The sequence below is a fragment of the Hemicordylus capensis genome, chromosome 9, assembly GCF_027244095.1.
Source record: "Hemicordylus capensis ecotype Gifberg chromosome 9, rHemCap1.1.pri, whole genome shotgun sequence".
NCBI lineage: Eukaryota > Metazoa > Chordata > Lepidosauria > Squamata > Cordylidae > Hemicordylus > Hemicordylus capensis.
The window spans coordinates 30,879,313-30,904,000 of record NC_069665.1 but is presented as its reverse complement, the minus strand read 5'-3'; the positions used below and the strand labels follow the sequence as shown (position 1 = coordinate 30,904,000).

Sequence of the window (24,688 nt, the reverse complement as noted above, 5' to 3'; positions counted from 1 at the left end):
AAAAAACAAAATAGGAAGGCGGTCGGGGGGGGGGGGGAATGACCGGGTGCCAGGCTCCCGCTGGGTCAGAGGGCTTTCCCTCCTACCACACTAAACAGCTGGGTATGCAAGCTCGGTAGGATGAAGCCCTTCTACCCAGTGGGAGCCTCGCAGACGATCACTTCCCCTACTCTGCACACAAAACTCCCAGACCTGGGTAGACCCTTGTCCTATTCCATGGTTGGTCGTGAGAACCAGCCTCATGACTACTGTGTGGATGGGTGGGCTGGCCCCACGCGGGCATAACCTGCCCTCCAGACAGGCTGACGTGCCCGATTGACAAACCAACCAACCAACCAACCAGCCCAACTTCCATGCTTAATTGCAGGCAGGGCTTTTAAGAGCCTCTTCTAGAAACGGAACCTGTGCTGAGTGGGGGTTGCCCTCCACACACTGAGGGTGGCTGGAGAATGCCCTGAGCACATACACACAGGACCCACCTACCGGATATTATCCTGGCAGACGGCACGGACGAAATCCCGGACCTGCGGCTGGGCGAAGTGCTTGTTGTAATACTCGGTCAGCTTGGCATAAATGGTGGGCACCGCCATGAAGACGTTGACCCGAGGAGCTCGAGGGTCTAGGAACTTCTCCCACACCTGCAACAGAGGAGCAGAAGGCCGGGTGAAGAACCACGCCAAGACTGCCAAGCCATGCTTCAAGCGGCACGCTGGCAACCCTTTGGGCTTCTGCTGGGGAAAGGTGTACCGCACTGAGTGGGAAGGATCCTGCTCGTCCTCATGACACTGAAGGCTCACCGTAGCCCAAATGAAGGGATCCACAAATTTAGGCTTGGCTCACTAGCCAGTCATTATTTGTGGTGGCCACCAATCTCCCCTCAGACCCTTTTCTGGCACACAGGCAGAGGGCTTAGGAGAGAAGTGGGTCTTCTGACATTTGCACTGGAAGATGGAGACGGTAAGAAAAAGGGGGAGCCCCTCTCTGCGACTACTCAGAAAGGTTTCCTGCTGTTTCTTAGCTTCTCAGAAATGGGAGTGGAAGTGAGACCTCTGGGGAAGAGACCTGTGTAGTGCTGGGCGTCCTGCTCGCCAGAGGACTGGAGGCACTCACCCCGCTAACTGAGCAAAGAGGCACCTTTTAAAGTGGCGATTCTCTTGTATTTGGTAGGGGGAGAGCAACTGGCCCTATCCAGCCCCAGCACAGCATCAGTGGTTGTTGCTGGTGTCTACTTTGTGTTTCTTTTAGGCTGCAAGCCCCTTGCAGGGAAGCAACTTTATTATTTATTTTTCTGTGCAAATCGCTTTGACAACTTCTGTTGAAAAGAGCTATATAACTATTCGCAATCGTAGTCGGTCTGACGAGCCGGCAGGTGGATTTAGAGGTGCCTTCCCAGACGGCGTCATCCAGGACCCCTGGTCTCCTGCACTTTCACATGGCTGGCCGTGGATACTGTTCTTTCTTTCTGAAACTTCTCTGCCACCTTCCCACTGGCCAGTGCCTGCTTGGCCTCTGATGCTGCACAGAGGTATCAGCCAGGCTTATGCAGTAGCGAGCGGTGTTCCCTCTAACACATGCGCGCGTGTGTGCACTCACACATGTTTTGATGTCCACTCAGTTCATTTCTGATCCCACTCAGGTTGGATCAGGGAGGCCCCACTCTGAATGCAAGTGTGCACACACGGCCTTGATGCTGCCGCCCAGAACAAAACTCATTCTGCACACAGATGAACCAAATCAGAGAGAAGAATGGTAGCAAGCAGTCCCTCTGGTATTGCTCTGACGGGGTTTAAGGCAGTCTTCTTTCTCTCTCTGCAGCTGAGAGGAAGGCCAGGGGAGAATGCTGTCCTGAAATGCCCTGGGCAGGAGCGGAGCGGAGCGTGGGTTGGATGGGGAATGCAACTGGGATGGGGCCAGGCTCATCCATGCTTACCAAGGGCCCACCAAAGCACATGCAGGCACTCCACGGCCAAAAGCACGGAGGAGGAGGAGCAGGAGCAGGAGCAGGAGGAGCAGGAATCAGCATCTTGCTGCCCCAGCGCAAACTGGGTCAAACTTCCCCATCTGGCTCGCTGACTCCAGGGTCCTCGGGCCTTCTTGAGCAGGCAGCCCCAGGAGCGTGGCGAAGCCAGGTAGCGTAATGAATATTTAACCCCGGCTAATTTGCCCCCAACGCTGCTGCTCACCCCCCTCGGAGATCACTCCTCCGCTGAGCACAAGGGAGAGACCCCATCAATAAATAAGCAGAGCTGGCCAGCTCGGTTATGGCAGCCTCCCTCTTCCCGGCTCCTGCCCTGCTGCTGCTGACAAATGTATTCCCTAACAACTCATGACACCGCCCGCCTTTCCTCCCCACTCGGCATGCTCAGGCGCGCAGAGGCACATGCGACAGGGAACCAAGACGGGAAATGACGGGAGGGGCACACCACGCCGCCGCCGCCGCCGCCCTCCCTTCACGGGGCCCTGAGTGCTCTGCTGCACCCTTTCCCGCTGCTGAGCTTGGCCTCCCTTTTGCGGCTCCCCCCCCCCGCATTTCCATGAGGTTCAATGCTGCCAGGGCTCCTCCACTGAGCTACAGCCTCAGCCCCTTACAGCCACCCCCCCACACACCACGGTTGCCCCCCAGCAGCTGCTATTCAGAGGTAGACTGCCTCTGTATACAGAGGTTCCACACCGCCCTCACCGCCGACAGCTTTGGACAGTCCTGTCCTTTGGGAATGTGTCCAGTCACTTGATCGCTTCTAGCACTCTCTGCGTTCAAAGCAGAGCTCCCCTCCTCTCCCCGCCACCATCCTCTCTGTCACCATCACCGCATCAATTACTTCCAGACAAGATACTGACATGCCATCATTTTATTTTGTTTACCCGAATGCTTGATTCAGTCCCCCAGGGCTTCAAAAACACAGGGATTTTGAAGATATCTGCATACATTCCCTTCCGTACTTCGAGGCCCCTGGGGTCTTAGGGCATCAAATGCAGCCTGGCCTTGATGTCTCTGTCGCCAGGAGGCGACACCAACTCGACTTGACGGCACCACCTTTCCTTTCCCCCCACTGAACACACAGAAACCTGGTTCTAGATTGCTTCCTCCTGAGTGTGCACAAGGCAGGTGCTCTGAAATCTAGCCCACATTTCGGAGCACACGCCACACGCACACACAGGAGAAAGCAACCGTTAAGGGAGAATCCCCCTTAGAAACACTCCCTTTGCTTCATCATCGCTCCCATCCCCTCTTCCCTTTGGTGCCATCTCCTCCCTGCGGCTTTTCTTTTTAGAGTGCCTCTAAATCCCAATCAAGCTTCCAATTTAAAAAAGAAAGCAAGAGAACCAAATGGTAGCATGCACACACACACACACACACCCAAACAGGTAACCATCTCTATCTGCAGCCCCCAAGGGGCCTCTTTGGTATACCAGATGCAAATTGGCGTAGCAGTTCCAAGAAGGGGAAAGAGCCTCCTCCACACAAGAAGCAATCTTTGCTAATGCATGTTAAATCATCCCTTTACTTCTCTTTTGATCTTGCAAGCAGCGTTGTGTTCTCCTCTTGACTGACAGGGTGTTGGTTACCTTGCTGCCCTCAGAGAAGGAACACGGCCAGGCTAACTTCTCTCCTCTAAAAGCTTCCCGTCTTTCAGATGCTAGGTACCTCCGTGAGAAAATTTATCTGGATGGATATCACTCTTCCACAGCTGGGGGCAACACAGCCCCTGTAGCAATTTGCTTTCAAGCCTGGCTCCTTCGGGTCATCCAAAGCTTGTAAGATCCACTTTTGTTTACTACAACCCCAAAGTTCATCAGCTGGAGCCAGGCACAAAACAAATTAGTGGCTTAGAGGGGACGGAGCCGAGATGCAAAACAACAGCTCAGGGGGTGGAACCAGTTACCTCCTGCTGCTCTCCACGAGCCACACCCTGGGACCTGCATGCACACTGAGAAATCTACATCGGGGTGGCTTCAGGGACTCCCACACAAAATTCCAGAACTGGCCAGCAGAAAGACCTGCTCAAAGGCAAGGTCAGGATAGGGTTGCCAACGCTGACCAAAGCTGTCCTCTTTGGTGAGGTCTGTCCCCACATTGCCACCCAATATTTTCCAACATTCGCCGGGCTTGGAGATTTCGAGAGTCACTTGGAGATGGGTGCCAACTCCTGGGAACCCCAGGCCAGTCCTGCAGGGATGGCCACTCTAGGCAGGAACACAGAGGATGAGAGAGAAGCACTTGGGCACAAGACCCGACATGCCAGCGATTCCAGTTCCTTACCATTGTACTTGCTACTGTTAAAACAACTAGGAAACCCTTGCTGATGCACTGCAAGTCACCTGGAGATCTGCCAGTAGATCCTGATCCACTTTCTGCCTGGCCCTGATCTAAACCTGCCCGTTCCTCCCACACCTTAGTACAACTTACATTCTAAGTTGCAGCCCTTTGCTTGGGATAGAATGGGGCCTGGATCCGGGGCGGGGGGTTAATCTATGGGTGCAGCAGAGGGTGGAGGCTCCAGCCTGAAGATCACATTTCGTGTCATTCCTCATTTCAATTTATTCTTATTCCACTTTTCTACAAACAGGGGCACTGAAAGTGGTGTAGAAATATTCAAAGCATAGCAACAGCACCACAACATGCAGCTGCAAGGGTGGGGTGGGGGGTGGGAAGCAAACTTCAAATGCCTGCAGAGGGAATCCCACAACTTGGGCAAGGCCACTGGTAGCAAGAATGAATGAATGAATGAATGCCCTTTGCTAAGCAGAGGCTGCCCTGGTTTGCATTTGGATGGGAGACTATGCGTGTGAACACGGTAAGATTGTTTGCTTAGGGGATGGGGCCACTCTGGGAAGAGCTCCTGCCTGCTTGCATGTAGAAGGCTCCAAGTTCCCTCCCGGGCAGCATCTCCAAGACAGAGCTGAGAGAGACTCCTGCCTGCAGCCTTGAAGAAGCCGCTGCCAGTCTGGGTAGACAATACCTAGGGTCTGACTCGGTAGAAGGCAGCTTCTTATTTTCCTGTGTAAAGCAAGATCCCCGGGAGTTGCCAACAGTATTTCCAGTGGAGACAGGCCAGGATGGGTCCCTGGAGCCATTCTCCAGCCTCAAGCAATCCTTTTGCATCAGCTCCATCCCAGCAGTCTTTGAAGGTGGCCCCACTCAGGGAGTGCTGCAATAGGCCAGGCTGGATGCAGCTGGTGCAGGAGTCAGGTGTTCTCCAAGCAGAGCCGAAGTTGGCAGAAGGTCTGAGTGAGTCTAAGCTGACTTCAGACCAAAGGACAGTTAACTTACGGACTTGGCTGCCAGCAGGCGTGATGACAGCAGCAAACTTCAGAGGCTTTTTAAAGGGCTTGAAGTATACAGGGAGAGCGGTCAAGAGGACCAGGGGCCTGGAGCACATTCCTTACGGGGCAAAGCAACAACATTTGGGTTTCTTTAGTTTAGGGGAAAGGCCAGTAAAGGGGGACGTGATAGAGGTTTACAAAATTATGCATGGCATGGAGAGAGTGGACAGGGAGAAATTTCTCTCCCTCTCTCACAACACTAGAACCAGGGGTCATCCCATGAAACTGACTGCCAGGAAATTTAGAATCAACAAAAGGAAGTACTTTTGTTACTTCCATCGTTAATCTATGGAATTCTCTGCCACAGGATGTGGTGATGGCCACTGGCTTGGGTGTCTTTAAAAGGGGCTTGGGCAAATTTATGGAGGACAGGGCTATCAGTGGCTACTAGTCCTGATGGCTATAGGCCAGGCTCAGAGGCAGGATGTCTCTGCGTACCAGTTGCAGGGGAGTAAGAGCAGGGCGTGGCCTCAGCTCCTGCCTGTGGGCTTCCCAGAGGCATCTGGTGGGCCACTGTGGGAAACAGAATGCTGGGTGAGAGAGGCCTTCTTGGGCCTGATCCAGCCGGGCTGTTCTTATGAGCAGGGTTGACTTTTCATGAGTCAACAGCCCAGTCAAAAGCGCAGCTGCCAAGTTCAGAGGCAGGTATACTACTCGTTCCAGGGGGCTGCTGGGGAGTAGCGAGAGGCCCTGGGTTTCACGCCAGCATGCCCCATTTGTGAGGAATCCCCAAGGATTCTCCCCGGCAGGAGGCTGCGCTAGATGCACCAGTGCCGCCTCCTGCAATGCAGCGATTCTTACCCTTGGCCTCAGAGCCGCCATTGACGGGGCTCACCCAGACAGTTCCCAGCCACACGGGAAGAGGAGGACTCCATCCGTCAGAGGCAACCTGGGTCTTTGCTCTTTGCTTTCCCCTCCAACGGTCTGTGAGCTCTGCACGGCTCTGTTTTAATCACTTATTCATCAGCAGCCTCTGCTGCTCCCTCGGCATCCGAGGCTCCAGCTTTTAAACCCTCGCTACGCTGCAGGCATGCTGAAAGGAGCAAACGCTTTCCCCAGGACCCAGGAATCTAACAAAATATGACAGGCTCTGGTTCCCAATCCCCCGCCCCCTCCTCCCTCCCCTGCTCCCCCTCACACATCAAAAGGCATTACTCGGCAACAGATGCTGAGGACAAATGGCAGATCTGGCGAGAAGGAAAGCACTGACAACTTTCTCAAGCCGAGGTTTGCAAGTCCCTCCATCCGGGGCCGGCCCCTCCCCTCCCTCTCACCAGTGTTCCCACTGAGTCGGGGGTGGTGGGGGTGGAGGAGAAAAGAGTCCATTCAAGGAGACATGGGGGGGGGATTTTAAAAAAACCCAAAACCTCCACCCTCTCCAGCCAAAAGAAGAGTGGAACCCCACTCGATAAACAGAACCTCCCTCTGGATTTTCCCTCCATGATTTAGAAATGTGTGCCATACCTTCCTTCCTGGAATACTGGCCAATGGCCATCCGGAAATTCAAGGCATCCCATGGCCATTTGGTCCATCTGGCTCAGTATTGTCAATATCAGGCCTCCTCAGCCTAGGCCCCCCCCCAGCTGTTTTTGGACAACAACTCCCATAATCCCCAGCCACAGTGGCCCATAGCCAGGGATTATGGGAGTTGTAAGCCAACATCTGCCGGAGGGCCGAAGTTGAGCAGCCCTGGTCTACACTGACAGGCAGCAGCTCTCCAAGGTTTCGGGCAGGAATAGATCCCAGCCCTACCTGGAGCTGCTGCCAGCCAGGGTCGAACCGGGGACTGCCTGCATGTAAAGCAGATGCTCGGCCACTGAGCTCCGGTCTCCCCTAGAGAAGACTGCTGGTGTGCCCAGTATCTTGTTTGCAGGGGCATTATTCCGTTGGGATCCACCAGCAGGGCTGCCAAACTCTCCAGCAGCGGAGGACGGGAGGAGCCACCACAAGCCGAGGCTCCTGCCACTCTTCCCAAATGCACGGGTGGCACAGAGTGGAAGGTGCTGAGCTACTCCCACGCTTCCACTGCAAGGAGCCGTCCCCTGCCACAGACCCCAACCCAAACAGCCTGCCACCTGTAGCCCCCACTGCAAAGGCATGCCGTGAATTAAGTAATCTAATAAGCAGCACTGCAGTAACCAAGTATTGATGGCATATAATGAAGCGTTAGTGATTAGAAAGGCTGGGCATGCGGGCGGCTGTGGTTTCTCCTGAACCCGTGCCAGGATCACTCAAGGCGGGTGCCGGTGGTGGTGGCGGCAGCGGCGGCGGCGGCGGCTTCGGAGGAGAGTTCACGGCTTTGTTTTGATTGGCGTGTCAAGCGCAGGAGCTGCCGTTTGGGCTCCTTTAACTCACCCTGTGATTGACTGCTCTCTCGAGGTGCAGAGGAACAGCAACACAAAAGGCAGAAGGGAGAGCTCAGGCTCCTTCTGCGAAATCCTCTGCTGAAACAGGGATGCTTTTCCGAGAGCCGATTCGGGATGGAAAAGGCACTTGATAAACAGCTGGTGGAAACAGACGGGCGCTGAAAGGAGGCTGGTGTGAAACTCCACAAGGAAGTCCAATTTACCCTCATGCACACCCTTTGTAGTGTCAATCAAGCTACTTTCCCGCTCCCTCAGGAGGCCCTTGCAAAAGGCGGATGGGGAGGGCAGAGAACGAGAAGGGGGAAAGCAAATACAAACAGAAAGATGCACAAAGTTCTCCAGGGGCTTTTGTACGCTGGCTCGGAGCAGGCCAGACAGCTGGTTCCTGCTCAGTCCCACTTGGGCCAAGTTGGCAAGCAAGGGCAAGTGAGGGCATCTCCTCACCTCCTGGAGCGATGCCCTCACTTGCCCTTGCACGCCACACTCCACTGAGCCTTCTGAGCAGAGAAGAGCAACTCAGTCTCTCTCTCTCTGTCCGAATACAGTCTACTACACCAACCACTTGTTGGACTGCAGATGTGAGGAGAACACCACAAGGAAGATCTAAGGCAGGCCTGCTCAACGTAGCCCCCCGCCCCAGCTGTTTTAGGACAACAACCCCCATAATCCCCAGCCACAGTGGCCAATAGCCAAGAATTATGGGAGTTGTAGGCCAACATCTGCAGAAGGGCTGAGAAGGTTGAGCATCCCTGGTCTAAGGGAAATCAATCCCCAGGTGGCACAAGATGTAAGCCAGTGGTGTGTGCTGTAAGGACCGGGGGCCAGGAGTGGCTCCCATCAACCCCAGTCCCCTGAGTAGTTGTTGATTGGGCCTTTGCAAAGCTTTGGCCAAAGCGGAATACAGATGTTCCGCCACTGAGCTACGTCCCCATCTCCTAAGGGAAATATCTTACAAGGCGCACATGTAGTCACTCTTCCAAATGCAAACCAAAGCAGTCCCTGCTGATCAAAGAACAACTCATGCTCATGACCACAAGACCAGCTTCTCCAAACACTTCTTTGCATTGAAAAAGATATCCCGTTACCTTTAAGCAGGGGTTCTCAGACTTGGGTACCCAGTCATGGTTGGACTACAACTCCCATCATCCCCAGCCACAGCAGCCTACCCTCCTGCTGCTGCATGCGAAAGGCAGGCAGGCATCCCAGGACCCTGGCAAGCTCACCTTCTGTGCGTCAAACTCGGGGAGCATGATGCAGGTTGCGCCCACCCAGAGAGGACACAGCAGCTTGTTGACCACTCCGTGGACGTGGTGCAAAGGCAGCACATGGAGAATCACGTCGTCCTTCGTCCATTCCCATTTGTCAACCAGCCCGGTTATCTGCAAGGGTGTTGTTTGTTTAGAGATAGCATCAGGAATACAGGCACAATCCCCACCCCAGCACACACACACACACACACACACACATGCTGCTACACAAATTACTATTTATCTCAAAGTGGGGTAGGAAGATTGTTCCCCAATTCCCAGTGCTTAAACTTTAATCAAAGCCAAATACATTTTGAATAAGCTGCAATGGAAGAAAAGCTATCAATCAGTCAATTATCTTTATTACAGTGCAAGACCAGTATAAGGAAGAAAAGCTATTATAACAGGGGAGGCCCACCTGAGGCTCTCCAGCAGTTGTTGGACTACAACTCCCATCATCCCCAGCTGCAGCTGGGGATGATGGGAGTTGTAGTCCAACAACCGCTGGAGAGCCTCAGGTGGGCCAGTCCATATCACAAAATGAGTAGCACTGCCCTAGGACGATTAGCCCTATCCACAAGTTACGTCCAACACTCGTACAACAATGTCCAGTTGTAACACAGGAACAATTATTCACATGTTATGCTGCACACAGGTAAGGCAGCAAACTTCCTATGTGTACCATGCATCTGAGGGGTGCCCGAACCCAGATTCACTGATACAATGCACACACGCACGTCCATTCACACAAAAGCATGTACCTGTGCGCAGACATCCGTACACTTGTACAACAGAATGAAGGGGTCCCCTTGCTCCGAGTCCAGCCAAGGGTACAAGCACCCGGCTTTCCCATGAGAAAGCACAGAGAAGCAGCAGCGGAGTGACTGACACTTTTAGTAGCTGCTGCTAGTTATTTAGCTGATATTACCGACCCCTGGTTGAGAAAGGAAGAACACCGGCATTGTTCTTTATCAGGGTCCACAAGCAGCAGCAATCCATAGTTCACGCGGCCTAAACAGAGAAAGGGTCAGCTCCAGGCTCTGTCTGCTGGGCAGCTTGGGCGCTGGGTCTCCCCAGGGGCACAGTCTTATCCATGGCAGGCAGAGCCTTTATGCTGCAGCAGCAGCAGCAGCAGCAGCAGCAGCAGGCGGCTCCCAAACACCTCCGGGAAGCTAACGGGTTTTTCTGCCTTGCGGATAGGCAGCTAAAGAGTATGCAGACTTTTCAGGAGGCCTGTCCAGTCATCTCGCAGGAAGGCAAGTGGGTGCAAAAAAGAAGTGCAAACTGGAACTGTCACTTCTGCCCGGCAGAAAAGGAAAGAGAGGGAGGACAGGAGCTGTAGCCGGGCGGTTGAGCAGCATATGCTTTACAAGCTAAAGGTTTGGCCTCTGGCAGCATCTCCAGAGATGAGGGCCGGAAAGTGGGAGGGCTGCCACTGCCAGCCAGGATGCAGACAAGACCGAGCGAGGTGGCCCAACGGTCTGACTCAGCGCAAGCTCAAGGCAACCGCAGAGCCACGGGGAATTCCTTCACAGACAGATTTGGGGTCTGAGGAAGCCGGCCTGGAAGCCCCATTCCTGGCCCTATTTGCAGGGGCCTCAGCTGTGAATAACGGTGAGAAAACAGCACTTGCTTGGTGGTCAGGAACACCGACAAGCACCCCCTCTTTTCCGACTACTGAGTAAGTGCTTACGAGGGTGGTCCTCACGGTTATGAACAGAGTTAAAAACAGGGTCCGAAGAAGCGCCATCTGAGATAATGGTGTGCTGCTTCCCCCTACTCAGAAGCTGAGCCCAGCAGGTGTTTCACAAGGTTGGAGAAAAAGCTCCCTGATCCAGCTGCTGCTGAGCTCACGCTCATTGCCAGGGCCTCCAGCCTTGTTTTTAGCTCGCAAAAACAGGAGCGCACACAGCAACCGAACTTGGGCAGAGGCTGCTTCTACCCCAGTAATGGTCGGGAGAACAGGCTGAGCCCTGCCATTTCAAAAAGAGGTCCCACACGGAGCCCTGATTCGGCAGTTATGAACAGTCAACTCACCGAAGCCTGGACATTCTGGTGGGTGCTGAGTACTCCTTTGGGCCTCCCGGTGGTGCCGCTTGTGTAGATCAGCATGGCTCCCCTGTCCTTCCACTCTGAAATGGGACAACTGGCTTCCAGGAGGGATTTGTCCTTGGCCAAGCCACACTTCCCAGATTTGAGAAGCGAGAGCACTGGCAACCCAAGTTTCTCAGCAGTCGGCATGATCCTCTCCATGAACTCTTCCTCTACAACAAGGAGAGCGCTCTGGGAATCCTTGATAAAATACTCCAGTTCTGACACGGGATGCTTTCTATAGAGGGGAACAGCGATACCTCCACTCATCCATGAAGCCCACTGGGCAGTTACATAGGAGGCATTGTTGGGGCACAGAAAGGAAATCCGTTCGCCCTTCAAGTCTTGGCCGGATCGTCCGAGCCTCTCACAGATTTTCTGGGAGAGACAAAGGCTTCGGGTGTACAGGTCCTTGTAGGTGTGCTCTCCATTTTGGTCAATGATGGCTACTTTTTCTCCAAAGCCCAGTGCTCTGGTGAAGACCGGGGCAACCCATCCAGAACATGGTGCCCTGCTGGTATGGAGACCTCTGAAGACACAGAATATAGTCCTGAGCCCAGAAATGTCCCGTCGCAGGAGGCAAAAACTGTGAGCAAGACATTGCACTGAGCCGCTCCCCCGACAAGATATTAAGGAGCCAAACATTCCTCTGATCTCTTGTAGCAGATCTAGAACTGAAGAAGCAAGCAAAGAAATGCATAAATATGCAGACCAAAGGAGCCATCCTGAAGATGCTCAAGATGGAAGATACCAATCCTCCAAACAATCCCACAAATCTCCTTTCAGTTTAGAAACTGCCATAGCAACTTTATTGTCAACAACCACCATCAAGCATCCTGCAGGAAATACATTCTGTTTTCAATTTGATGGACAGACATCGATCCAGTAAAAGATATGATCATATCTGGTCTGAAGATGGGTTGGAGATGTAGTAAACCCAAGAATTACAAACCTTCCCATCTAGTGGAGCAGCTAAATTGGAAAGTTAAGCTGAATTGTGCACTTAGACTCACAAGCATAAGATTTTGCAGAAATGTTGTCAGGTATGTATGGTTTAAGCAAGTAAGATTGGACACCCAAAAAAATCCAGTATGGTGGCCAAAAATAAATATGGTGTCATGGTAATAGTTAATAGTTAAACTGTTTAATAGTTAAACTATTAGAAATCATTCAAATAGTGGCACAGATCTGAGATTTAGAACAATGTTGTCAGATATTTCTGGTTTTGGAAAGTAATGTTAGGCACCCAAAATATCCAAGATGATGATGATGATGATGATGATGATGATTAATATTATTATTATTTTACATTTTATATCCCGCTCTTCCTCCAAGGAGCCCAGAGCGGTGTACTACATACTTAAGTTTCTCCTCACAACAACCCTGTGAAGTAGGTTAGGCTGAGAGAGAAGTGGCTGGCCCAGAGTCACACAGCTAGTTTTATGGCTGAATGGGGATTTGAACTCGGGTCTCCCCGGTCCTGGTCCAGCACTCTAACCACTACACCACGCTGGTGTGATGATGGCTAAAAATCCAAGATGGTTGGTAAAATATGGCATCGAGATATTAAATGTTAAAAATCATCAGATTCATAATTATAACAGACCTGAGATTTGGCAGAAAAGTTGCCAGATGTTTATGCTTTTAGAAAGCAATGTTAGGCAACCAAAAAAATCCAACATGGTGGCTAAAAATCCAAAAAGGTGGCTAAATATAAATATGGTGGTGCAATATAAAACATTAAAAGTCATCAGAATCATTCAAACACTGATTCAGCAGAAGTGCTGTCAGATGTTTATTGTTTTAGGAATAGCCTTAAAGTTGTGCCGTCAAGTCGGTGTTGACTCCTGGTGACCACAGAGCCCTGTGGTTGTCTTTGGTAGAATACAGGAGGGGTTTACCATTGCTATCTCCCACACAGTATGAGATGATGCCTTTCAGCCTCTTCCTATATGACTGCTGCCCAATAGAGGTGTTTCCCATAGTTTGGGAAACATACTAGTGGGGATTCAAAACAGCAACCTCTTGCTCCCTAGGCAGGTTACTTCCCCGCTACACCACTAGGTGGCTTTAGGCACCCCAAAAATCCAATATGGCGGATATAAATCCATCATGAGGATTAAACAGAAATATTAGGTCACTAACTTAAAATTCTTCAGGGTCATTTGAATAGTAATATAAAACTGAAAATAATACCATTAAGATTTTATGGAATGTATTTCATTTGGTGGAACTGAGTATCTGTATTTGTGACAAGACACATTTCTTCAGTAACTGAGCCAAAAAAAACCCCTTTCTTCTAATTAATGCTTACATTACTATTCTATTCTATTGAGGGTTTACAACAACATAAAAACAGCCCTGCTGGATCAGGCCCAAGTCCTCTCTAAGCCAGTACCAGGGATCATCCCATGAAACTGAAGGCCAGGAAATTTAGGACCAACAAAAAGAAGTACTTTTCCAAAGAGTGCACGATTCCCTCCACTAGCTGCCTCACTAATCTGCCAGAAAAGGGAGCCGACAAATGGAGGCGAACTGGGGCAACCGCTCTCTGTTCCAGTCAAATCTGACCAGCTGAAAGTGTTGGCACAAAACACAAAGCAAAAATGTGAGGCTTGCTGGATGCCCTCTTGCATCCAAGGAATTCACCCCAGGACTCAAAGCTACTGGATATAATAAGCTCAATGTCTGAGCAGAAACTGAGTGGATGAAAGGTGAAAGATGGGATATGCGGAGGCCATTTGCAGAAGGGGTGGATTTATGGGCTGCTGATAAGCACCTCAAAACTCGTGCTCAAAAGCGAGGAACTTTAGTCAATTTCTAACATTAGCTGCGTGATGGAATAAGCTGCAGTTTTATTGCAGCACCCAGTTCTGACAACGATGTACACGTGGTTAAGCACAGGCACCCACAGCAAGCCTCTCTCTCAGCTAGAAATTTGTTCACACATTTGCATCAACCTTCTCCACTTTTTAGAACCACCCTACAAGAAACCGCTGATTCCACATGGGAAAGGCTTTTAACCAAATGTTGTCATGCACCGTTGGAGAAGGAAAAACACATTGGATGAGAGCAGTCTGCACTCTTTCCACTTCACACTTTCCTCTCTAGAAGCGCAACTGGGGGGGGGGAAAGTGTGTGTGGGGGGGGGGGAGACAATGAAGACTGTTAGAAAAAGCCCAAATCACCTCCTTCTCCTGACTTGGAAGCCCCCCAGGACAGAATCGTTAACAGGGGTGCTAATTGGGAGCAGGCACATCTTCCAAGCCACAACAGGCTACATATTCCAGAAAGGCACGGAGTTATTATACTAGAATGCTATCCTCAAAGGATTTCCACCACCACTTCAGATTCATGTATACCAATGAATTCAAGGTCACGTGAGACAGGTTAGTTACCCTTTTACACCCAGAGAGCTGTCTGTAGGAAGAGCTGAGTAGCAGCAGCCCTGGCCTGGCCTGGCCTGCTGACCCCAACACTGTTCCTCTCCTGATTTGGTCCAGGGGAGCTAAGGCTCTTCACCCCACCACTGACTGAACCATCATGGGCAATGGCGAGAGAGAAAGGGAACTCCCAGCATCCCCAGCTGCAGTGGCCTTTGGCTGGGAATTATGAGAGTTGTAGTCAACAACATCTGGGAATCCCTGTTCGAGGGAACACTGATCCCCACGCCCTGAAAAATATGCCCATTGTTGGTGCTCAGAAAGCCTGCAAAATTAGAGGAAGGATGTCTCACTTTCTAGCCACATAAGGCTAGAATACTAAAATGGAAAAAAAATATTGCCAATTTTACCTTGGCTGGGAAATCCCCCAAGCAAGCCTGTCAATCTGAACTGAGCTGGTCAATTTCACCTTGGCTACAAGTCCTCTAAGCCAGCAAACAAAAAATAACAAATCGTAGATGTTTTAATAAATAACAACAAACAACTTTATCTGTTAGCCGCCCCATAACAAATTGTCCTCTGTGTGGCTCACAACACAACATTAAAAAACATCCAATAAAAATACAGAAAACATGACAAAGTTTATCTGGACATTGAAGCTTCTTAATTAATCGTCTCCTGAAATTGCTTCCTCTGAAAATCCTCTAGTTATCAAGTGAAAGGTGAGAGCCTATCGGCCCATCCTAGAGTGGAAGATGTACAGACCGAAGCCCACCCCCACTGAAACTAAAAGCAACTGGAATTAGGAAGGCCTAAATTTTAGGTCTTCATTTGGAATTTTAGGTCTGCTATATTCACAAGCAGGCTGGTGCGAAAGCACCTGTTTTTCACACTTTCCATGCATTGAGGAAGCAGGGATTCTAATTCACTTCATGGGGCTGTGGATGAAGGTGAATGTTACATTGTACAGCTTAGGCTTGATTTCCTTAACTGAAACTCTCCTTTGCTTGTGAGTGAAGCACCAACACTTTTACCATTTCTATGTCCGGTTAAGATATTTCTGAAGCTTTTTAGTGATGGATCTCAGGATGTCAACACAGCCCCAGGACCAGACCAAATTACTGAATGTGCCACCAGTTTAGCAAAATCACAAGACACCAATAATGCCACGGCAATTCAATAACCGGCAATTCAATAACCAGCAATTCAAAGGCAATGCAGAAATCTCCCCAGCCTCTCTCCCCTCACCGCTCAAGCAGCAGGGACTGAAAACAGAAGCTTGCCGCTCCTGTCTATCAACATTTCCAGGAATCCTCAGCAGAAGAGAACATTGGCCTAATTAGAGAGAAGTTAAGCACAAGGCTGAAGTAATGGGTGGCTTATTATTTCCTTGGAACTGCAACTCCCTACACATGCGTTTCCCAGGCTGTTTACCCTTCCATTTGTACAACAGCTGTAATAACCACCCACTTAGTTTTTCACATGGAAGGTCTGGCAGCTTTGGTAGCAAGACAGGACACAGTTGTAAAAACATGTAAGGGTCCTAGAGTTGCATATAGGGTGCTGCCTGGCCTTGGACAATAGAGATAAGAGTAGGCAAAGCACTATAAAGTATCCTAAAAATGAAATGATCTTAAAAGATGGGGCACTTTACAAAACTTCAGCTCCATTAGAGGCTTAGGTCCGAGTTATTGAAGAGAGCGCCTTCTTCTGCACGATCCCCACCACACGTTAAGGTCATCTGAGGAGGTCCGTCTCCAGTTACCACCGTTTCGTCTGGTGGCGACTCAGAGGCGGGCCTTCTCTGTAGCTGCTCCCGGGCTGTGGAATACGCTCCCGACAGAAATCCACAATCCAAGTTCATTATTGGCCTTCAGAAGAGCCCTTAAGACCTATCTGTTTGGCCTGGCCTTCCAGGGTTTTAAAACTGTTTTTAAACCGTAAAGGTTTGGCAGGGTTTCCCAGGGTTGGGGTTTTTTTATATGTAAACCACCGAGCCATTTTTGAAAGAACAGTATAGAAACCAAATAAATAAATAAATAAATGTGCAGACGGCAAAAGAGGTAGGCATAATCCATGCGGTCACACAAGCATGCCGAGGTCAAGGCTGACCTGCAAGTGCTGTGGGTGCTGAGTACACCCCCTTTCCTGGTTCCCATCCCAGCTGCTTTAGTGCAGAACCAAGAGGTGCATATACAGTAAATGCTGCCAGTCAGTGGAGACAATGTTGAGCTAGATGGGCAGGCAATGCAGACAGACTCAGGCAACGGACGGGGCCGTAGCTCTTTTCCTCTCTAGGAAAAGCACCAGTGTTGGCAACCCCTGACACACACACACACACTCTCTCTCTGTCTCACACACACACATACTTTTTGTTAAAGGCAGAGGAGCAGTGCTGGGGAGGGAAGTGGCCACCTACTACTACTGCTGCTGCTACTACTAGCCTCTAAGTAGGGCGTGTGCAGACAGACAATTAATTGTTAATTGCCGGGGTGGGGTGGTGGAGGGGGTCGCATTTATCTCGCTCGCCCGGGGGACGGTCAAAGAAGGAAAGGGCAAGGCACCCCGGTGGGGGAAGGAAATGGCAGTTGCACCGCCCTCAATCTCCGCCTTCCCCGCAGCCCTCGTGAAACCGAAGACCCCCTTCCCCACCGCGACTGTCTACTGGGCAGTCCCCGCGTCCCCTATTCGTTCTCACCCGCAAGGAAAGAGGGAGCACCGCCGTTTGAAGTCCGGCTGATCGGTCCGACCAGAAACGGGCCCCCCAGCAGAAACCACGACTTGGCACACAAGGGTTCCGGAGTACATCCGGGCTGGCGGGAGAAAGCGAGTCGGGCGCGTCACGTCACAGGTGACGCCACCCCGGGTGACGACATTAATGTCCATGCCGTGACGTGACAATGCCCACCTGTGACGCAAACGTATGCGTGAGAACGGTCAATGTTTAGACTGGCAGTGTAAACTATGACTCCGTCCTAAGAATGAAAAATTATCATGATTATCATCGCCCTTATTACTGATACCGTGGCACTGGAAATTTTATTTATTTATTTATTTGATGACACACCTCCCCGCACGACAATATGTCGGTATTTTCTAATGTTGTCACTTCTTTTCTCACTGAATTTGCAGCTAATACCAGAACTTGTTTTGCCAATTTTACTTCTTGAGCCGGTACATTATTATTGTCTGTTTTGCAGGGCACCCACATTTCACAGACTTGAAGCTCACAACAACACAACAGTAAAAACATCAAATTAAAACACGTTACACAAAACAAACAAATTACAACAGAAAATTTTTTTAAAATCATTTTAAAACTTTTTAAAAATCCGTTTTTAAAAGCCTGAATGAACAGGCTCACAGACTTATTCACGTTCACTTGTATCTGATTTCCTCCACCAGATATTGGTTGGTACAGCTTTATAACACATCAGCAATAAAGAAGGAGCTGCAGAAATATATATGTTTTAAAAAGGTTATCCTTGCTCTTAGGGGCTCACACATTTAAAAAGATGGGTGTAAGGTGTGTGTTTATTCAATTGTCTAAAGATTTTTGAATGCACATCTCTATGGCTTCAGGCGGCTTATAGCACATCAAAAATGTCAAGGGTGGCAGCAACAAGGGCATCAGAGATTGGTGCCTGCCAGACTTCCAGCTCTCACAATTTCATCTTAAACCTTCTTGCCGTTTTTATATTCCAGCTTTCATTTCCACACAGCCCATCTCATGCCTACCACGCGTGCACAGAACAGCTTCCAAAACTGACTGGCATAGAGACCCCGAAGGCCCAGAAATGGAAACGCCAATTAAGCAAGTCCCAAGAGTATTGCGGAATAAAGGTCTTGTGATCTTTAAGTCAATGTCATGGTTTCTTTCTTTCTTTCCTGGAAGTATGATGCATAATAGATCAGCCTTTGGGACTGTCAAACCCTCGCTGTCCCTTCACACATATGTGCAATGTTGCACACTGGTTGGGGCCTTTTGTCAGGTCTGGGCTATGCATGGAGCAAGAACTAAGGTATCAGGTGGCAGAACAGACCACCCCACTCCAGACTGAAGGAATAGCATTCATGACAGCAAACCTGCTATGATATATTCCTGTTCCAACACTACATCTTTGCTGGCAATTATTTTCAGTCAAGTGTCAACCCCAGTAATAACACAGGTGTGTCTTTCTCTGGCCATGCACTGTAAAAGGTGCAGAAGAGGGAAACCAAGATGATCAGGGGCCTGAAGCACCTTCCTTATGAGGCAAGGCTACAACATCTGAGGCTTTTTAGTTTGGAAAAGAGGTGGCTACAGGGAGACAAGACAGAGATCTATACAATTATGCATGGTGTGGAGAGAGAGAAATTTTTCTCCCTCTCTCACAACACAAGAACCAGAGGTCATCCCATGAAACTGATTGCCAGGAAATTTAGGACCAACAAAAGGAAGTGCTTTTTCACACAACTCATCATTAATCTATGGAATTCTCTGCCACGGGATGTGGTGATGGCCACCAGCTTGGATGGCTTTAAGCGAGGTTAAGATCAATTCACAGAGGACAGGCCTAGCAATGGCTACTAGTTTTGATGGCTATAGGCCACCAGAGGCAAGATGCCTCTAAATACTAGTTGCAGGGGAGTAGCAGCAGGAGAGAGGGCATGCCCTCATCTCTTGCCTGTGGGCTTCTCAGAGGCATCTGGTGGGCCACTGTGTGAAGCAGGATGTTCTTACGAACTGGCTAACAAATAAGGAGATGGCAAGTGGAACTGCAGTCAGCCTCCACACACCTGAGGTTTTGGGGGACAGGGTGTTGAGTCAGAGGGACGACTGAGCTCCGTCCTGCCCCCTTTAAAAACGCACACACACCAGCCACTGCCTGCCTGCCACGGAGAAAGCCTTTGACTCTGCAGAAGCTACAGGGGGATTCCTGCTGCAGCAGAGCACGTGTCATGTGGCAGCCATGAGCAGCTTGGCACAGCCCTGTGCTTTCGAGACTCTGTTTTCACACACACGGCGAAAGCCAGGCACATCTGCCAACTCCAGGAGCAGCGGCAAGGGGGCTGCCTCTGCCTTGCTCTGCGCTCCAGTTGGGATGCCAGGCACCAGCGCTACTCGTCAGCTACCTGTGACTGCGGCCGCAGCTCCTGCCAGCTGGAGAGGTGGTTTGTTTCCAAATCTGGCAGGCTCTTCCTTGGAGCACGCCTCTCCGTTGATCCCATCCATTCACGGCTCGGTTTCAAATCTCACTTTGCTGGTGATGGAATTTGCACAGCAAATTCCGGTGAGAATGCATCACTGCCACCGGGGTGGCCCTTTCATGAGGCAAGGTGAGAGAGTCCCTTCCAGGGGCAGATTATTGGGGTGCCAACAGGGCAGTAAGATGCTCCTTGCCATCCCCATCGGAGCAGCTCTTTGGGACCAACCTGACCCTTCCAGACTTTGCAAGGAGTGCCTGTCCTCACACTCCTTGCAAAGCTTTCAAGAAGCACAAGGGGAGAAGAGAAAGCTGCTGGCCCCCTTCCCTGCCCCCTTCCGCACTTTCAAAGCTTTCGAGGGTGAGTTTGGAAAGGAGGCTGAGCTCCTTTATTTATTTATTATCTATTATTTATTTTTATTTATTACACTTTTATACCGCCCCACACACGTCTCTGGGAGGTTCACAATGATAAAACAGATAAAACACATATAAAAACACATAAAAACAATTTAAATTGAGCCCCTGGTGGCGCAGTGGTAAAACTGCCGCCCTGTAACCAGAAGGTTACAAGTTCAATCCTGACCAGGGGCTCAAGGTTGACTCTGCCTTCCATCCTTCCGAGGTCGGTAAAATGAGTACCCAGAATGTTGGGGGCAACATGCTAAATCATTGTAAACCACTTAGAGAGCTCTGGCTATAAAGCGGTATATAAATGTAAGTGCTATTGCTATTGCTAAAACTAACAATTTAAAAATCAATCACAGAATTAAAACCTATACATGATTAAGAAGCTGAAAAAGCCTGAGTAAAAAGATGGGTTTTTAAATATTTAAAATACTTTAGGGGTGTGCAACAAGGCGGCATTTTGTGCTTCACCCCAGGCACCACCATAGCTTGGGCCATCCCAAGTGCTGCACTGAATACAGGTATCCGGCCGTACAATGGAACAACTGGACACAGATGTGGCTGCTATATCAGGTCAGCTGCAGCCTAAGGATCCTGACCTCCAGAGGTCACTGGGAGACCCAAACCCTCTCAGCTCCATGGCAGGTAATTTCAGCACAATCCTAGGCTGAAATTGCATCCGATAGAGCGCCTCAGGATCTGACAGAAGGACCCTACATTGCTGGATTTTGGAGATCCAGATAATTTCTTGCTGCTGGTGATTTTAGTAGCCCGAAATGGTGAAAAATAATGGGGAGATTATGGGGTGGGGACGGAATCTCCAGGAATCGCTTCCGTCAGAGTTGGTGACTCTGTCCTAATACTGACTCGACAATGTAAGAAGAAATAAAAGCCGCCTTTTGCAACTCAAATGCAAGCAAGAAAAAACAACACTAAAGTGTCTGGCAGAACTCGCTCTTGTGAAAGCCCTCGCTTGTTTAGAAATCAGTTGAAATGAGGAGTTCCTTGATTTGAGGTCAGAGGTGCACCTAGATAATTTTGGAGCCTGGACCTAAAGGCCTTTGGAGCCCCTCAGCAGCTGGATGCTTATCCCCCCTCCCGCAAATTAAGCATCATCACCTAAAAGCCTTTGGAGCCCCCCCCCAAAGCCTTTAACATATTCCCATCCCACACATTTCTTTCTCCAAACCTCACTGCCTCTAAATCACACCCGGCTACCCAGCGCAGCGAGGGCCAGCAGTGATCACACCTCCCAGGAGTCAGGACAGACTAAAGAGAATTTGGGGAGCCCCTGGGGGTGTGGAGGCCCTGGACTTCGCCCCCAAAGTCCAGGGGTAAGAGTGCCACTTGCCTGAGGCAAAGACTGGCTCAGGAAATAAAAATAAAATTAAATAAAAGTAGACTTTATGATCCTCTGGAGAACGGCTTTGAATAATAATGGAAAAAATAATAAGGTGCCACATCAATTGGCAGCCTCACCTGGATACCTGCCTGCACAGACGGCTAAGCATGTCAAAGGACAACCCTGCCATCCAGCAGAGGGCAGCAATGTTCAGTGACATCTCCCGAAGCTTGATGCCCAGTGCATCTCTGCACTTCAGGGATGCTCAGACCGACCAACTCTGCTTCTTTGAATGGGAGTTCAATGGTGGGTTTGAAGGGCTCCGTTTCTCTCTCTACTGTTGAATTTGATCTGACTTGCTCGGGATTGTGCTCGCTAACGGCTCTTCCAGCCAAATTCCCCTGAAGTCTGCAACTGCAATTGTTTATTTAGTCCATTTTGTATCCCACTTTCCCATGACAAATGCACTCAAAGTGGCATACAAATACCAAAGCAGTCATTAAAACCAATGTCCAACGAGAAAAGCAGCAAAAACAGCCAGAAAACAAACAATTAAATTAGCAAAGGGAGTCATAGATCCGATGCTCAAAGAGTTTTCAGAGTTTGCTTAAAGGCAGGAAGAGAAGGAGCCTGCCAGATTCCCCAGGAAAGGAGTTCCATAGTTTTGGTGCTAACACGGACAAGGCCCCGTCCTTGAGAAAAATGTTCCACTCAGACTTTCTAAACATGCCCCCCCACAATGTTTCCCAGCTGAAAGAGGAGCATGCATCCTCCTTTTCTGCTCTTGGAGGCTTACTGATGACATTGACAGATGTCTGCTGTTCTTCAGTTGTTAGTTAGCATGAGGATGGGGCTGTAGCTCAGGGGCATCTTGTTAGCATGCAGAAGGTCCCAGGTTCAATCCCGGGCAGCATCTCCAGGGACCTTTACACACAGCAGGCTTTACTGTGAGTTCATGGGGAGGCTTTACAGCAAACTTGAAGTTGTCCCCCCAAAACCAACACAAATAGTGGGAATTTTTAAAGGTAAAGCGTGCTGTCGAGTCGGTGTTGGCTCCTGGTGACTACAGAGTCCTGTGGTTGTCTTTGGTAGAATACAGGAGGGGTTTACCATTGCCTTCCTCCTGCACAGTATGAGATGATGGTGCCTTTCAGCATCTTCCTATATCGCTGCTGCCCAATACAGGTGTTTCCCGTAGTCTGGGAAACATACCCCGGATATAAATCAGGCTACACTCTAACGTGCAGTGAAAAACCTGAATTGTGTGTGAACTGCTCCCCGATAACTTGCAGGGACTTGGGGGTTAATCTAGCCGATATGTGAACGCACCCCCTCCATTCTGGAGGAGATGCGAGTCAAAGGGCTTTAAAAGCCCCGTGTGAAAAGCTCCCAGGAAACACTCCAGCCTGAAACCCTGGAGGTCTACTACCAGTCAATGGGGGCAATACTGAGCTAGATAAACCAAAGGTCTGACTTGGCAATTTCCCTATTTGGAGATGAGGCCATTGCACAGTGGTAGAGCATCTGCTTGCATGCAGAAGGCACCAAGCTCAATTCCTGGCAGCATCTCCAGGTAGGGCTGGGAGAGACCCTTTTCTGTCTGAAACCCTGGAGAGCTGCTGCCAGTCAGGGCAGACAAGACTGAGTTAGATGGTATAAGGCAGCTTGTTCTGACATTGCTATGTTCCCTTCTTTGCTTTTGGACATGCTCTGCCTGGGTGACTGATAAGGCTCCTTTCCTGTCAGGGTCCTATTAAGGTTTGCAAAGTGATACGGAAACTCTAGCAAGTTCCTTGCAGGCTCCTTACACAGTCAGCACCATGCTGTGCATCTGCAGCCCCCACACACACACACACACACAAAGGTAAAATTACCCCAGAGGCCTTGAAGAGGAAGAAACCTGTGAACTGGCAATAATGCATTTGTCAAGTGGGAGACAAAACATTTCAATCAGAAGCCGCCTTTGCCAGTGGGAGATGCAGAAGCGCTGAGCTCCCCTTCTGCATGGCTTGGTGTGGAATATTAACCAGTGGCGTTTTGTGCCCTGCCGTGGCTCTGCTCCCGGGCCTGAAAGAGATCCACTCCACCCCACCTAAAACCAGGCATTTCCTCCGGCACAAATGGCCAGAGGGCACGGGCGATGACTACATGGGGAACTGATGGCTCCACTGGGCTGAATTCTCTTGCTTTTTGTCAGGAGAAATGCGGAATATGGTGTGTGCCAAGAAACTTTGCCTAAGAGCACAAGAACATCAGAGGAGCCTTGCTGGATCAGACCAAGGTGGGTCCATCTGTGGGGTTCAGCCCTTCTGTTTCCAGGGGCAAGACTCAACGCTGGGAGACAGGAGGAAGCTCCTCTGAGCCTGTGCAGCTGGTGAGTCGTGACACCCCGGCTCGACCGCTGGGGGTTAGAGAGGCCAGGCAGGGTGCCTGGGCCCAGCTTCTAAGCAGGCCTGAGTCTCCTCCGCTCCCCCTTCCTGGCTCACCTGCAACCTTCGTCCAAATGGGCAGCTTTGCTGGCCAAACAGTGAAGAGGAGAGTGGCTGTGGAGCAGCTCATTGGCCTCCTGCGGTTCCGGAGAAGCCCCTTTAGTGGGAGGCCTCCCTGCGGTTTGCAACTCATAGGTGCCCTCAAATCCAGAGGGTTCTGCTGGGCTGGTGACAGGGCTCCATCCAACCCAGCAGCAGCTCCTTTTCCCGACTCCAGACTAAGAGATGCTAAGGTGGCCCCCTCGACCTCCGTGTGTATTTAAGGGTCTGCTGTAAAGCAGCTGCTTTCATGCCACATTCGCAAGGACTTGGAAAAATAAATAAATAGGGACACAGTCACAAGCAAACTCCAATGCAATAAGAGCTTCTGCCTCCATCTATAATTAATCAAGGAGCTGCTTAATGTAGGGGAAAGAGAGAAAGAGAGCAGGGGGGAAAGCAGAGCTCAGTGCGGGTGTAAAAGCACCCCTGGGGAGACAGAACGGGGAGGAGACCTGTGATTGTATGCAGGCATGCAGGCATTCATGCAAAACCAAACAGAACTCACAAGGCAGGAATCAAATGCTTCAAAAGTAAGGCTCACTCCTGGGCTGATTAAGGGCAGGTCTCTCCATTGGCTCCAATCCTCTTTCTGAGGGAAAGCCCCTCATATCTATCTATCTCTATCTCTATCTATCTATATAGGGGGGGGGTCCCTATCTCTTAATAATTTTCTCAGCAGCTCTGATGTGTCGGACAATCACTTATAGTAAGGTGTGGTCCCCAAACAAATAACTTGCCTCTTCCTCCTCGGGCCATCTGGCAAGCCATAAACAGATCTACGAAGACAGCTCAGGGCACTTGGGGAGGTC

General features: G+C 50.2%; 1 protein-coding gene across 12 annotated transcripts in view; it reads right to left on the bottom strand.

The window, feature by feature from the left end:
- Window positions 1–24,688, bottom strand: part of ACSF3 (acyl-CoA synthetase family member 3) — a 113,340-nt gene that overhangs the window by 40,250 nt on the left and 48,402 nt on the right. For 7 of the 12 annotated variants that reach the window (XR_008311321.1, XM_053271483.1, XM_053271484.1 and 4 more), the window contains exons 2-4: window positions 10,976–11,703; window positions 8,915–9,070; window positions 484–638 (exon numbers count right to left, since the gene is read on the bottom strand). Coding sequence is in view for 11 of the 12 variants with exons in the window: in XM_053271483.1 (XP_053127458.1) it covers window positions 484–638; window positions 8,915–9,070; window positions 10,976–11,674 (1,010 nt within the window). In the remaining variant the exon portion in view is untranslated. Of the gene's footprint in view, window positions 1–483; window positions 639–8,914; window positions 9,071–9,699; window positions 9,723–10,975; window positions 11,704–16,524; window positions 17,040–17,110; window positions 17,227–24,688 lie in introns of those variants that run through there. The other 5 variants (XM_053271479.1, XM_053271486.1, XM_053271485.1 and 2 more) reach the window with 5 other exon arrangements.